The 15,498-nt window shown below is 38.1% G+C and overlaps 2 protein-coding genes across 2 annotated transcripts; one reads left to right on the plus strand and one right to left on the minus strand.

The window, feature by feature from the left end:
- Positions 1-2,252: 2,252 nt before the first annotated feature.
- Positions 2,253-3,206, plus strand: LOC108710504 (olfactory receptor-like protein I9). The gene has a single exon (XM_018251639.2). It carries the CDS (start codon positions 2,253-2,255, stop codon positions 3,204-3,206), a length of 954 nt encoding a protein of 317 aa, XP_018107128.1.
- Positions 3,207-8,694: 5,488 nt separating this feature from the next.
- On the minus strand, positions 8,695-15,284 carry LOC108710505 (olfactory receptor 6N1). Its single transcript, XM_018251640.2, has 2 exons — positions 15,225-15,284; positions 8,695-9,621 (listed from the first exon to the last, which is right to left on the minus strand). Exons 1-2 carry the CDS (start codon positions 15,282-15,284, stop codon positions 8,695-8,697), a joined length of 987 nt encoding a protein of 328 aa, XP_018107129.2.
- Between the last annotated feature and the right edge of the window lie 214 nt (positions 15,285-15,498).

Below are 15,498 nucleotides of genomic sequence, written 5' to 3' on the forward strand. Positions count from 1 at the left end.
TCAGTAAATCAGCAATAATATAACAACCAGGAATGCTAGAAAACAGAGCCTATACTCGGGCATTGAACTGGCATCCTGGGCATCCTTTTATTTTGAATTTGGCGCCAGTCTGTGTGACGTTATCGCGCTGGCGACACTCCGCTACCCACGTGTTAGCTATGGGCATCGGGAGCTTCTGACAAGAAAGCAGTTTCATCCTAAAGTCTCAGCTCTTTCTGAAATCACATGACCAGGCAAAATGACCTGAGATGCACCTACACACCAATATTACAACTAAATACACTTGCTGCTTCAGGAATGACATTTTATATTGTACAGTGAATTATTTGCAGTGTCAACAGTGTCATTTAGAAATAAAAATGACATCATCAATAACCATGACAGAATGCCTTTAAGGGCCCAATTATATGACCTGAACACCAACATGGTGCCCATAGGATAAGAGTCCAAACCTCTCCACCCCCCACACACATTTATAAAGTTGGCACCACCGCATTGCTATAATAAAACAGAACCTCCACTGAAGGCATCTGCCTAATCCTTATTTATTATGGACAAATACAAGAGTCCTCTGCACTCAACCCATTATCAATATATTTAAGACAGAGACATTTTGTGCTACTGCTACTGAAAAATGCCTTACCCTTTAAACAACACAGGGATTGTTTGTCCATATATTGCAATATATTTAAGTTGACCAACTACGTCAAAGTCATCCCATATCTGGCCAGTCCTATGCTCAATTTTATCTGATTCATTAAGAATTCTATTGCTTCATTATACATTTTACAAAGGGACTAAGTTTTACCTGCAACTTAACTTGCTGCTTTCAAAGTAAAACTCCCAAACTTGGCTGCCCTTTTATTAGACACCAGTGGGATCACCTGACTATAGCTGGGAGGGGTGGGAGCTACAACATGGAGCTGGTCACTGCTCCTGTATAACTATAACAAACAAGGGAAAGTTGTGCTCACCACTTTTTTTAAAACCATTTTAAAACCATTGCACCCCCCCTAATGGTTTTAAAAATTTAAAAAATTTGTGGTGAGCACAACTTTCCCTTGTTTGTTATAGTTATCCCAATTTATTATGGCCTACTATAAGTGCCCCAACATGTATAATGATATAGATATGTGCAGAATTAGCCACTAACTGAAACGTCTATAAGTTCATAATTAGCAATTCATTTTTTTCTTCAGCTAATTGGTCTCAGCTGGTGACTTTCTATTCAAAGTCCTTAAGGGACCCAACAACTACTATATAAATCCGTAATGTTGAATGGACCTTATTCCACATAATGCAGAACATGTAGCCGATCCTTGATTTTGCTATGTGGTTTTTTTTTTTGAAAATTTTTAGTATTAGTATTTTTGAGGATCAGATGCAACAGAAACACATGACTGTAACACTCTAATGACTTATTTTATTTGTCTTTTTCATTCAACAAATATTATTCTACAATCAATCAGGCTACTATGTGGAACAATCTGACCATCGCCTAAAGAAGCTACAGTACTTGGTACACCAATGCCATGAGATTCTCTATCCTGTAAATTTCCTTTACAATTCTGTAGGAGTAACAGAAATATTTCATCTGAAACAATGTGTGTGTGTAATCTCAGGTAAGCTCCATAGAAGAATCAAGTGCAAAATTCTGGGACAAGAACATATTTTATTTGAGCTGCATTTAGCCACTAAAAAGTAGAACATAATAAACTCCTGATGCCACCAGTTTGTTCTTGAACAGGACGGTCTGTTAGTTCTATTAGGACTGCCAGGGTTTCTTTTGAATTTATGTTGCTAAACTGAAATCATTCAGGTCTTAATTCATCAGTGAAGCCTAATGTGCATTTTAGCAGCTTCTCTTGGAAACAAATCAATTTGTTATGATTCATAACTGGCTGAAACATTTCCTTATCTTACAAATAAGACACCACAAAGCTATCACAAAGAATCGAATGGGACCTTCAGTTGTTTGTATTGGAGGAACAATGAATTACTAATGCTCTTAAAGGGTCCATGTGTTCTTTATGTTTCTCTAACATCCCTCCTTCATCAATACAGATAATTTCATAAGAAGAGGTTAGAATATTCTGGACCCATTTCCCACTGTGTTGTGCTTGCTTGTCTGGAATTGAGAGTGAGCATGTAGAATGACAAAGAGATCAGCCTAGAGTACAAATAAGGAAAGCACTTGGCAATTAAAGATCATTGTATTTTATTGGCAGCTCTAAAAGAATTTAGGTTTCAGCATGTGCAGCCTCATTTCAAACAAACTAAATGACACTAATGAGACAAAAGTCACATACTTCTTTCTGCTTGGAATCAATGGCCCTCAGACCTTAAAGATTTTCCTCTTTAGCTTGTTTCTTGGGGTGCACATTGCAACGCTATGTGGGAATATCATGCTTATTGCTTTGTACTTGAAAAGCCAACACCTCAAGACCCCCATGTACTTCTTCTTGAGTCATCTTTCCTTCTCTGACATCTTGCTGTCTATATGCATTGTTCCCAACCTTCTGGACACATTACTGAAGAACGGAAAGAGCATGTCTCTTACCAGCTGTCTGGCTCAGCTTTTGGCAACTGGCACCTCCACTGGGGCTGAATGCTACCTGCTCACTGCAATGTCTTACGACCGATACATGGCCATATGTAACCCGTTGGGCTATATGAAAATTATGAACAACAAACTTTGTGTTCATTTAGTTGCCTGGTCTTGGTTTCTAAGCTTCCTGATCTGTCTGGTTATTGTTCTACAGATCGCTCAGCTGGAGTTCTGTAGATGCAACATCCTTGATTATATTTACTGTGATTTTTCTCCTCTTCTTGCAATTTCATGCAAAAACAGTTTTGCTCTGGAAATAACCACCATGGTATTGTCCGTTCCCATTATCCTTCTTCCTTTTTGGTTTATCATTTCAACATATATATGCATTGGCCTGGCCATATTCAGGATCTCCTCCAATGTTGGGCGACAAAAGGCCTTCTCCACCTGCAGCTCCCACCTCACTGTTGTCTGCACTTATTGCGGGATACTCATTACTAAATACACGGTGCCCATTGGTGGGCAATCAATAACTATGAATAAAGTCATTTCTCTGCTATACACTGTAGGCACACCATTACTCAACCCCATCATATACAGTTTTAGGAACCAGGAGATCAGAGCAGCTCTAAATAAATGGATGACTAGGAGGGTGTAATGTTAGAAACTGTAATGTGGGAAGGAAATATATCCATCAGGAGGTATAAATATAAAATATGAGTAGGAGCTTTCATACTGCTTGCCCTTGAATAGGCATCATTAAAATACATCAGTATTATAGTACCAGTTTTAAAGTACCATCTATTTTGACCACTGAATTGTGATGCCATGTGACCTATGAGAATGCATCTGCCAAGGCAAGACATGAATAAGACTAGGATAGATTCGTATAGTATATACAGGTATACAGAGGAACTGCATTTGTACACATAATAAATGATATTATCTAGGGGAATCGATATTGCAGTTCAAATCCAATACAAATATCCAAATAAGGAATGGTCAAGTACACTGTACAATAATCTATACATTTTTACTGTACTGTGTAAAGGCATCATTATAGGAGCTCTCATCTGTAGCTTTCAATATAAGTCTATTTATTTATTATATGTGTGTATATCAATAAATGCAAATATACAGTCAAGGAATATTCTGAACATTGTCACTTTAATGTAGTGTAGGTTAAAAACATTGATATTACTTCCAGCTGGATTAGTTTGTAATTGATTTTGTATAATAATAATTATTATTATTTCCTCTTTCAGGATCAGTTTTTCTTTTTACAGATCAGGGGGATTGCAAGGGTGTCCAATACACTATCCTTATCAATATCTTTATGAAAAGGTTTAAAGGGATACTGTCATGGGAAAAAAAATTTTTTTTTTTAAAAATGAATCAGTTAATAGTGCTGCTCCAGCAGAATTCTGCACTGAAATCCATTTCTCAAAAGAGCAAACTGATTTTTTTATATTCAATTTTGAAATCTGATATGGGGCTAGACATTTTGTCAATTTCCCAGCTGCCCCTGGTCCTGTGATATGTGCCTGCACTTCAGGAGAGAAATGCTTTCTGGCAGGCTGCTGTTTTTCCTTCTCAATGTAGCTGAATGTGTCTCAGTGGGACCTGGATTTTACTATTGAGTGCTGTACTTAGATCTACCAGGCAGCTGTTATCTTGTGTTAGGGAGCTGTTATCTGGTTACCTTCCCATTGTTCTGTTGTTTGGCTGCTGGGGGGGGGGAAAGGGAGCGGGTGATATCACTCCACCTTGCAGTACAGCAGTAAAGAGTGATTGAAGTTTATCAGAGCACAAGTCACATGACCAGGGGCAGCTGGGAAATTGACAAAATCTCTAGCCCCATGTCAAATTTCAAAATTGAATATTAAAAAATCTGTTTGCTCTTTTGAAAAATGGATTTCAGTGCAGAATTCTGCTGGAGCAGCACTATTAACTGATTCATTTTGGAAATAATTTTTTTTCCCATGACAGTATCCCTTTAAGAAAATGTGATACCTTCACTAATCTGTACTAATGTTTTAAGACTCCCCCATTCATGTTCTATGAAAAACGGTGGGGTCTATGCTGGTAAGGTCAGACCTTAGCAGTAATAAGGGTTAGTTTTTATAAAAAAGTAATTTTGTCTTTAATTGCTGTTCAAACTGCCTAAAAGGCCTTGTCATCGTATCACCTCAGGAAAGGTAACTCCTATTAAAATCCATGGATACTATACTTTGATACTATACACTGTACATGTTTGATCATTTTTGTGGGCTTCTTTAAGTTGGCCAAAGTTCCCAGTCATTTAGGTAAGGTTATCGTGGTCTTCAATGGGTTTAGCTTGAAAATCCAAACTTCTCTGGGTTTTCGGACAAAAATTCTTATAAATCAAGCAATTCGGGAAAAAAGCACGAGCAATTCGGATTTTCGCTCAATTTTATCAAGTTTTTCCACAATCCGATAAATTCTGGTTATTTTATTAATAAGTAAGGTTGAATCGAGCATAAGAGTTTGGTGGGTTTTTTTTTTAAATAAAGTATGAGATAAATTCAGATTTTAGCAAATAACCCCCTTAATGTTGGTTATATATTTTTACAGAAATAATATATTTAGGGATCTATTGATAACATTGACAGATAAGTGCTAGTTTGCAACTTGTCACAATTGTTTCCATTCCATTTGTTTTCAATGATGGATTTAAAAATGGAAGTGTCCCATGTCTCCTATGTGTCAGTTAGAATAAAAAGGGCCAATGATGGCATGAAACGTTTGTCAAAGCCATGATGTTACAATAAAGGCTTTTTCATTCTTAATCACTTGATGGTGTTGTTCATTGACTCTTTCCAGTTTTGTGATAGTTTGTGACTATCTATTACTGTCGCTGCTGATTCTGAATCCTTCCAGAGCACAACTCACTGACTCTACTATATTGACAGACTTGCAGGATCCCACATCACCTCTTTGACACCTTTAGTGAACGTGGACCATCTCCAGTGGATCCTCCAAGGAAACCTCTAACCTGATTCCCTTTCCACTACAATCCCTGCAGCACATGGGAGAGAAACCTTCAACATATCCCCTATCTATGTTGGAGCTCAGAACTGCTATTTGTAGCCCAATCTATCTGACTCACACTCCTATAGTGGTACTATAACAGGAGCTCATCTACCTCTATCTGCATAGCTCATTAACAGGGTTTTGTTCCCAAAATTACACTACTTAGGGGTTATGTAATAAAAGGCACTAAATTTGCCCAGGGGCAGTAACCCACAGCAACCAATCAGAAGGTAGCATTTACTATGCATCTGTTTAAAAGCAAACATCTTATTGGTTGCTATGGGTTACTGCTCCTGGGCAAATGTAGTGCCAGTTATTACATATGGGGGCTAGAGTGGTACTATAAATGAAGCTCACATACCTCTATCTACATACCTCATCCATGGGGTCCCTGTTCCCTTAATCCCACTCCTATAGTGGTACTATAACAGGATCTCACCTATCTCTATCTACATACTTTTTAAAGGATTGAACTTGATGGACAGGGTCGGGACCGACCATGTTGATGGACATGTGTCTTTTTTCAACCTAATTTACAATGTTACCTTATTCATGGGGTCCTTGTTCCCCAGCTTACATTCATAGGGGCAAATGTACTCACATGCATATTTTCACTTCAGAAGTCTCTTCCATACTTCGTGCAGCTCTGTCAGACAATATTTGGCAGCAAATATGCATATTTATAAAAATGCAAAACTTTATCTCGACAAATAAATGCTGGCGTACTTTTGCCAGCGACAATTCATCGGTGAGAAAGCTTCTTAGAAAATTTTCTCTAGCATTACTTTCTTCCTACCGAAACTTCTTTAACATACATGCATAAACTCAATTTAAATATGGTCACTATATATATGTATGTCTTTATTAGATATGTTGGTGAAATTGCAGGAAGTGGCCAATTATTCTTAAAAATATCCAAGGAAGAAAAATAAAGACAAAAGAGATTCTCTTTTGTTCTAGACATGGGTCCACCCAAAAACAAATGTAACATGAGCTTCAAATGGTTAAAAAAGTGTAAATAATATACATTTAAGAGCTACACCTTGTGAACATATTCCCACGTTAAAATATGAAAAAAAAACTTTTTCATAAAACATTTTTCCTTTTTTAATCATTTTTTTGGCATACAGGATATGATGTCACTGATAATAATGTTGAGGATATAGCTTCATCTTATCAATTCGTCGGGTAGAACCGGGCAAAATAGACTTTGGCAAAAAGGGTAACATAGGGAAGTTTGCACTAGTGAATTGTCTTCTTCACTTTTAGTAAATTGTTGATGTCCCTACAAATTGTAATTTTAGTAAAAATGTGCCCTTTTGTAAATTTGGTACTATAACAGGAGCTCTCTGACCACTAGCTACATATCTTACTTATCAGGGTCCCTGTTCCCCAATATCAACTCCCTTAGGGCACTCTTCTTTACAGGGGCCTTGTTGTCCTACACTCTCCAGTGAACATTTACCCTGGTCACCAGGTGGAAACCAGAGAAAGAGTCATGAGTTCCCAGTCACTATTTCTGCATGAATAGGAAACACCCATAAACTCCCAGGGCAAATAAGGAACAATGTTCTCATTGAGTTATCTAGGTTACAGGATCAGGACTTAGCAAATAGAGGGAAAATTCAGGCTAGTAGGGAATTTCCAGAGCCAGTAAGGAATTTAGTCCCATGGGTCCCTACACCTCAATCGAATTAGACAATGCCAAATGCCAATTGCCCAGGTGGAGGAACCAGGTAGATTATTATCATGTTTAAGAATGTGTCACGCAAAACACAAAAAACAGTAAAAAATGTCAAACTGGGTTCACTGGGACCACAGATCTTGAAAAGATCAAGGAGTTATACTATGATTTCTTCAATAAACTATGTTCAGGAACAGATGAATCCCATACACTTTCTCTAGATCTCTACCTAGGAAAAGCAAAAGCTCACATTATAATATAATGAAATATTAAATGATCCCATTACAATTGAAGAGACTTCCCAGGCTTCCAAAACATTGCTGTTGGCAAAGCAGCAGGTCCAGATGGATTCAACAGTAAAGAAACTTCTCCAGCTACATGTAGGCCCAAGATTAAAGGGCTTCATAGCAAACAGATTGCAAACAACCTTGCCTTCCATTCTTTCTCCACACCAACTAGGATTTATACATTGCGGTGGTGGAAATCAGAGCAGCCATAGACACAGTAATAGTAATACAAGGACACCAAACTCTGACAAAATGCTTTTGAGCTTAAATGGAGATAAAGTATCCTGGATCCACCAAGTCAACAATCTACACAATCTAAAACAGTTCACACCTACACCTTAAGGATACACAGTGATAGACAGGGGTGCCCCCTTGTTAACTGGCAAAACATTTATGTTGTAAATAAATATACACAGTATATCCACTAGATATTCACTAGTGAAATAGTGAGCACAAATGTGTAACAGGAAAATGCATTTAGCAATGTAATAGAGTTTCCAGAAAAGAACCTTGCACATATCAGCACTTACATTGTAGAATTTTTGTGAAAAAAATATGTTGCTCTTTATCTAACTTCTCCGTTGATATACAGCACTCAGGGAGCTCATTTATCAACATTGTCTTCACTAAATTATTAACCCTCGATATTTGACCCTTAGTGAATCGGCCCCTAAAACTCACAGCTCATGCTCAATTCAAGACCACGTACAGTTCTCACCAACATACATCTGGTGTGATGATCGTACCAATGCTATCCTACTTGGGGTACCAGATTTAAGAGAAATGACATGGAGAGCTGGATCTTCCCTTGGAGCTGTTTTTTATTTTAAGAATTTAAATTAAAAATGTAATTACTTAAATATATAGGGGTAAATTTATCAAAGAGTGAAGTTCCGCCACTAGAGTGAAATTCCGCAGCTCTCAATTCATTTCTATGGGATTTTGAAAGGCGTATTTATCAATGGGTGAAAGTGAAAGTTCACCCTCTGGCGGAATTTCACTCTAGTGGCGGAACTTCACTATTAACTTCACTCTTTGATAAATATACCCCCATATTGTCAAATGGTGTTGACTTGTAAGACTTATCTAAATACAATCCTGGGACTTGATTAAAATAGTGGTTATATAACCCTTAGAAATTTAGAAAGGGCTCTTTTGATTTCTTTACTCCTGAAGCTGTAAATAATCGGATTTAGCAATGGTGTCAACACTGTGTAGAGCAGAGACAAAATCTTATTGAGAGACAATGAGTGGCCTTTAGACAGAAATAAATACGCAACAATCAATGTCCCATAATATACACACACAACTGTCAGGTGGGAACTGCAGGTGTAAAAGGCTTTCTGTTTTCCAGTGGAAGATGGTATCCTAAGGATGGTATGAAAGATGATGATATAAGTTGCTGTAATGAAGGCTAATGGCAAAACTGTTGCTGGTAAACCCCCGATGAGGTTCTCAGCTTCAACAAAAGATGTGTCTGAACAAGAAAGTTGTAGAAGAGGTGCCAGATCACAGAAAAAATGATCAATCACATTTGGACCACAGAACTGCAATCTCCCTATTTGAATAGATGTGAGCAGCATGAGCATGAAGGCTAGAATCCAACACCAGAAAGCAAGGTGGACGCATCTCTTAAGGTTCATAACTGATGAATAATGCAGTGGCCTACATATGGCTAGATATCTATCATACGACATGATGGAAAGAATAAAGCACTCCGTAGCTGCCAAAGAACCAAAAAGATAAAACTGAGCAAAACATCCAACAAAGGTGATGGTTACTTCTCTCACTATAGTGTCCAACATCAGGGGGACAATTACTGTGGTCAGGAGCAGATCACAAGTAGATAAATGACCCAAGAAGAAGTACATAGGAGAATCAAGACTTTGACAGAAGGTCACCAACATAATAATCATGAGATTTCCAGTCACAGTCAATAAGTAAATAAGGAGGAGGCCAAGGATCAAAATGCCTTTGAAGCTATAAAGGTCATGAAATCCCAAAAGAATGAAATCTGATACCATTGTCCAGTTTTCCTTATTAATTGCCTGTCAATTCAAGAAAGAGAATAAGTTAAACCTTGCATGAACTAGGCGATATAAGGATGATATCCAAGGTACTGTATTAAAGGACATCTGATAATTAGATCTTAAATCTCTTTGGGAAATACAGTCCAGACTTGGAGATAGAATGGTCAACAAGGTGTATGACCAAGTTAAACCTCATAGTGCTACCCATGAAGTTTTAAATTACAGTGATGCTCAGATGTTATCAATCACCTTACATCCTATTTTAGACCTCTCTTCCAAATCTTCCATCTCCCCCACAAGTGCCTAAGTACTTCTACAGTTTGTGCATTTTTTTTTTATTTTTCTCTGACAAAAAAGAAACACGGTGACATATTTTATTAGTAAATTTACAGATTTTTTGGAAGTAAATCACTATTATTTTCATTCTTAGGTTATTTCACTATATTTATGTTACACATTAGGGCTCATTTACAAACCCAAAAAGTGGGAAAATGGGTGGATAACTGTCACACTACTCCCAAGTAAATTTGCCCTATTTGCCCTAGAGTTTATGCATCTATAGAATATACCACAACTGACACCCCTTTCCATTCCTCTGTTCACCTTTCACGTTCTCTTCCTTTTGGGATACCTAGTCCTGGACTGAGATTCAAAGTGGGATTTTAAGCTTGCAGGAGCCCAAACAGCTCCCCACAAGTCCCATAAATAGTTGGTGTTTATGTCAATCTCTTTTTGGAATTTACCAGAATCTACAGATTCTGGGCCTATAACCCATCCTCTTCCAGCGACCCTGTCTAGGCACAGTATTGTGGGTAGGTGGTAGCCATGGTCTACAGAACTGGCCATATGGCATAATATGACATATTAAACAGTAGAAGGTACCAAGCAAGCCTTGGACCATAAGCAGGAAACCTGGATGGCAGGCATTTTTATTGGATGGACTCTTTGATTGTACAAATGAAACTTGTAGTCAACACCACATAGGATTATACACTGAGCTGGGTTCACTTTGCACACATAGTAACATCTCATGTCTACATGTGACCTTTATCAAGCTTGATCAGTGGTCAGTGTAGACCTGAAACATTGCTACCTGGAATCTGTGTCAAATATGTACAATAAAGGCATTTTAATTCATTGAAAAAGTTTTATATTTCTGTCTGGAATATGTGTGGACTCCTGTACAAAAGCATACAGTAACCCAATGTACGTAAAGTGCGAGATATTGGGAAAACAATCCTTGGCCTCACCCCCTAATATTTGATAACATAATCACCCTTAATTGTGAAATCTGGGGTAGATACATTCATCTGTTCCCAAATGTCCATATTTAAGGCAAGGTCAAACTACACATTTACTACATATTATAAATGGGGTCACAGACAGACACTATTCAGCAGCAGAGAAACTACTCACAGTGCAGAGGGGCAAATAGATTCAGGAGGATACATATAGGCGGTTGTTTATTAAACCTTGAACTTTTCTGATCAAGCTTTTATTGGCAAAAATTCCATTTTTTTTCTGAAAAAAAGCTCAAATTTTTCAAGATTTATTATACCCCGATGCTGCAAAAAGCCTGAATCTGAAAATTAGCCATCTCAGATCTGTTGAGGTCCTGTATAAGTCAATGGGAGAGGCACCTATACCAATTTCAAGTTTTCGTGGTGTGTACTGGATTTAGCCCGAAAGTCCGACTTTTTCGGGATTTTCAGACAAAAGCTCAAAAAATGAAATGATTTGGGGGAAAAACTGAAAATTTTACACGATTTGGGTTTTTGTTTGATCTTGAGTTTTTTCACGTTCAGATTAAATCTAGTTTTTTATTAATAAATAAACTATAATTTGGCATAGGGGTTTGGTTGAGCTTTTTTTTATTAATAGTATGAGGTAAATTTGGATTTTAGTAGATAACCCTCTAAGTTTAATATTGAAGATATTGGGGCAGATTTACTTGAGGGTGAAAATTTGCCAACGACTTCGTCAGGCGAAAATTTGCTCGAGTTTCGTTGTGGGCGCCGAACACTGGTGACGTTTCGCTAGCATTAGTTCTTCAATACGAGCAATTAAAGGCGAAGATGCGCTAGCGTTCGTTTCTGCCTAGCGCAAATTCAGTAGAGGTCTTGCACTTGGGTTCATTTGCATACGGCGGGAAATTTAAAGTTGAATGGACGTATATGTTGCAGCAAATACATTACACTACACAAGTCCAGGGAACCTTAATAAAGACAATAGAGTTGTTATATTGCCCTACACATGAGCCCACTGTATAGTTTATGTTCCATATGTTGAAAAATGTATGGGAGAACCCAGTTACCCAATAAAAAATTTTAAAATTTAAAGCCTATCATTCTGAAAAAAGAAAAAGACGCCAGCGTTTTTTGGACTTAGAAGTTTTTTCTACTAAAAAATATAATGTAAGTAACAGAAGATTGAGGAAGATCTATGCACTCCAATGCACTTCATCTGGTCTGAGCTGGAGAAGGCAAGTCTGGTGAAAGAGGTAACGCTCAGTAAAATCCGTATTTTATTGAATTTACGTAATAACGACCATTCGCCAGAGCGAATGTTCGCCTGGTGAAAGAGTGTGAATGACCGCTAGCGTCTATCTCCTTCGCTAGCAAAGTTACACCTGCGCCCGTTAATAATTTGGCGATGTCCCTGCTGGAGGTAAGGCTAGTGAATTGACGCTAGCGTTAGCCACTTTGCCCTCGAGTAAATCTGCCCCATTCTGATGTTCTGTAGACCTGTTTGTGATGGGTCCATACAAAGTCTTGTTTGGCCCCTGCTGGACAGTAATCCCCGGCAAAGAAATAAGCCCCAGACAGACCAAATAAACCCCTTTCTGAACTCTAAACTATCATCAACTGGAACCTGAACTCATTCCCCAGCTGAGTTTGTGAAAAATGTGACCCTGAAATGTGAGTAGAACATTAGCCCCACTAGCTGCCAGCTCATACAATGTTCTCAAGCTCCTTTTATTAAATGTGCGTTGTGTGATATTGTAGTTCATATTGTAGTTCAGAGAATTTCCACTGTATTGTACCTTCCCTTCCTGGTTAAAAAGAGAAATCTGTTTATAAAAATGTTGTGGAGTCTTTGTCTCCCTAGGCCTTGCTGTGGTTACAAATACTGTATCTATAAAGGAAATATATTTAATAAATTGAACTTTTTACTCTTCTTTACAGATGAGCATTGGTGTTTGTCAGAAGTACAGCAGGTTATTTTATAGAGGCAAAGATAGAAACATCTTTACATACCTATAACCAGTACATAGGCACCTAGTTACCTGCATTTATGGAGAGCAAGTTAGTTAAAAAAAAACAATTAAATGCTCAATTTATGATTGGTAGCTACGGGGTTCATGCAAAAATGTGTACAGGTTTACACCCATAAAAATGGCATTGACAATGTGCTTGGACCTACCCTGGCCAAGGGCTTCATTTCCATGATGCTCCTGTTCAGTCACACAATATTTAGATGGTAAGTGTCCTCTTAAGTTACGCCCACCTGAATTTAAGCTGGAAATCTGGGAAAGAATGTTACATCAGGCATAAGAAACTCCTTGTCAATGAGTAGTGTAGTGTTGGATATAATATCAGTTAAATAACCATAACTGTTATTAAATAATTAGATTACTAAGAACAGAAAGCCAACCTTCTCCCAGTCCCTAACAGTAGAAGCAATTGGAAAGTTCAGCACAGACCCATAAATAGTCAGGTTGGTCGCCTTCAATACAAAGACAAGAGCTTCAATGGCTGTTTTTATACTTAACTTGGAGACTTTCCTTACTCAGAGCTTGTTAGCAGGAGATTGAGCCAGTAGGGAGAAGAGATGCTCTATGTAATTACACTCCAAGGCCCTGTTATCAATGCGAGTTATTATTGTGCCAGTTCATATGTAACAATTTTTCAATTCAATTGAATTTGTAGGAATAATCACTTACCCAAGAGCAGTAGCTTGGAGAATGTTTTTGAATTTAGGGAAACTGCAGCAGACACATTTTCTTCCAGTTATAGGCTCAAAGTGCTCATTAACAAAGAGTTGGCAAAAGACAGGTGTAAAGATCCAAGTTATTTGCCCATAATGCTCCCCAAATTGTAGCACTCTCAGGCAGACTCTTTGCACCTCCAGCATAAAAATCAAATTTTAGGTTTTTCAAACTTCCTATATGAAGATAATTGAGATAAAACCAGAGAAAGCCGGAGAAAATCATTTTCACTGAGATATTTACAATAAACTCAATACCGTTAATCTGTGGGGAAAATTCCTTAAAAAAATCGCGTTCTTAAAAATTTTTAAAGTGTGCATTTCCACTAAGATTATCTTGAAAAGCAGAAAAAATGCAATATTAAATATGACTAAATAGGCCCCTATAGTGTTTATTAAAAAGAAACAGCTGTGAAGGTACATTTTTGTAACAATCCACTACAGCCCCCCAACATTAAAGGGATACTGTCATGGGAAAAAACATTTTTTTCAAAATGAATCAGTTAATAGTGCTGCTCCAGCAGAATTCTGCACTGAAATCCAGTTCTTGAATAAAACCTTGTGGGTGAAGCCAAACAAATTGTCATTTATTTTTCACCAGCAAGCAGTTCATTCTTTCCTGGACACTAAATAATGGAGCCCTATTAGGGGAGGCTCTTATCTAAGCTCCTGGCACTGTACTGACAAATATTTATCTGTCTATGAATTCTGTGACGTAATCAATGTGTCTAGTCCCAATAACAAGGAGAATGTTTCTTTATTTATACGGTTTTCAACTTGCCCATGTATGTGCCCCTCTATGTCTCCTCACATGGTTTACCTTCTGTTAGTATGTAGAGAAGATACTATGGGATCCAGATTATCATTTTAAATCAGATACCGAGATGTTGGGCAAATCTTGAAACCAGCTCTTTTCTATCAAATCTATGCTATACCAACTACTTGCCTGCCCCTGGTACAACTCTTTATCAGTCTTGTCCCACTGGCTGAGAAGTCTCACCTCTATTGTAGTCTCTGTGCAAGTCACAAAGCCATTCTCTTCACTCTTCACTGGAGCTTACTCTTTCCCCTGTCACTCCAGGAGGGAGTGGATGCACTGGGAGCCTGGAGCTTAGTCCCCAGTAAACAGAAGGCCCCAAAGGTGGTGAGGCCCTTGGTGAAGTCTGTGATACACGGACCCAGTGAATGAGGTATAGTCAGGATAGGGCAGTTCTCTGTGTGAGCATTTTCTAGGAAAGTGAGATTGATAGAATTAGTGAGCAAGAGCAGCCTGTGCTCCAACTAAGAGGGATAACAAGGGGGTAGTGCTCCCCTCAGGCAAGACTGGCCTGTAGAATTGGGATCACTGACTAATAGGGATTTAGGTTATGTGATTTCCCTGATCCAACATGTGGGGATCCAGGTCACGGGTGCATCTATCTATGCTATCTTCACAGGGATGTCACAAGAAATACACAATAGAAGGTGGTGATGACCTTCAATCAAACACAGTGGGTTGCTGCAAACTTTGTCCTATTTATTGTGTTCACAGCACAAATTTTGCAGCAACCCACTGCATTTGATTGAAGGTCATCACCACCTTCTATTGTGTATTCCCTGCTTCATTAGATGGAAGCACTAGTGACTGAACTTACCTGTTGAATCCACTCATTTTCCATTTGAGATGTTGGCTCTGAAATGTTGTTACCCGACATGTATTTAAACATAAACACTTCAGAGGATTTTTGAGGATCAAAACCCTGATTTTCCCATTAAGAGAATTTTATCCTGTTGCTGTTTGTTTTGTTCAAGAACCTTTTGTGTTCCAATTCTTTTATTTAGTCACACAGGACAAGTGAGGTGAAGTTGTACAACACCATTCCTTCACCTTTTCATGTAGCAAAGGCCCATCCTGTGGAGGGAGGGTCA

The sequence above is a fragment of the Xenopus laevis genome, chromosome 3L (genome assembly GCF_017654675.1).
Source record: "Xenopus laevis strain J_2021 chromosome 3L, Xenopus_laevis_v10.1, whole genome shotgun sequence".
NCBI lineage: Eukaryota > Metazoa > Chordata > Amphibia > Anura > Pipidae > Xenopus > Xenopus laevis.

Excerpts from the sequence above, each read along its gene's own strand:
- LOC108710504 (XM_018251639.2), top strand. The coding sequence starts at position 2,253 with ATGTGCAGCCTCATTTCAAACAAACTAAATGACACTAATGAGACAAAA.
- LOC108710505 (XM_018251640.2), bottom strand. The coding sequence starts at position 15,284 with ATGTCGGGTAACAACATTTCAGAGCCAACATCTCAAATGGAAAATGAG. Across the intron at positions 9,622-15,224 it reads AAAATGAGTGGATTCAACAG|GCAATTAATAAGGAAAACTG; the intron begins GTAAGTTCAGTC and ends TTGAATTGACAG.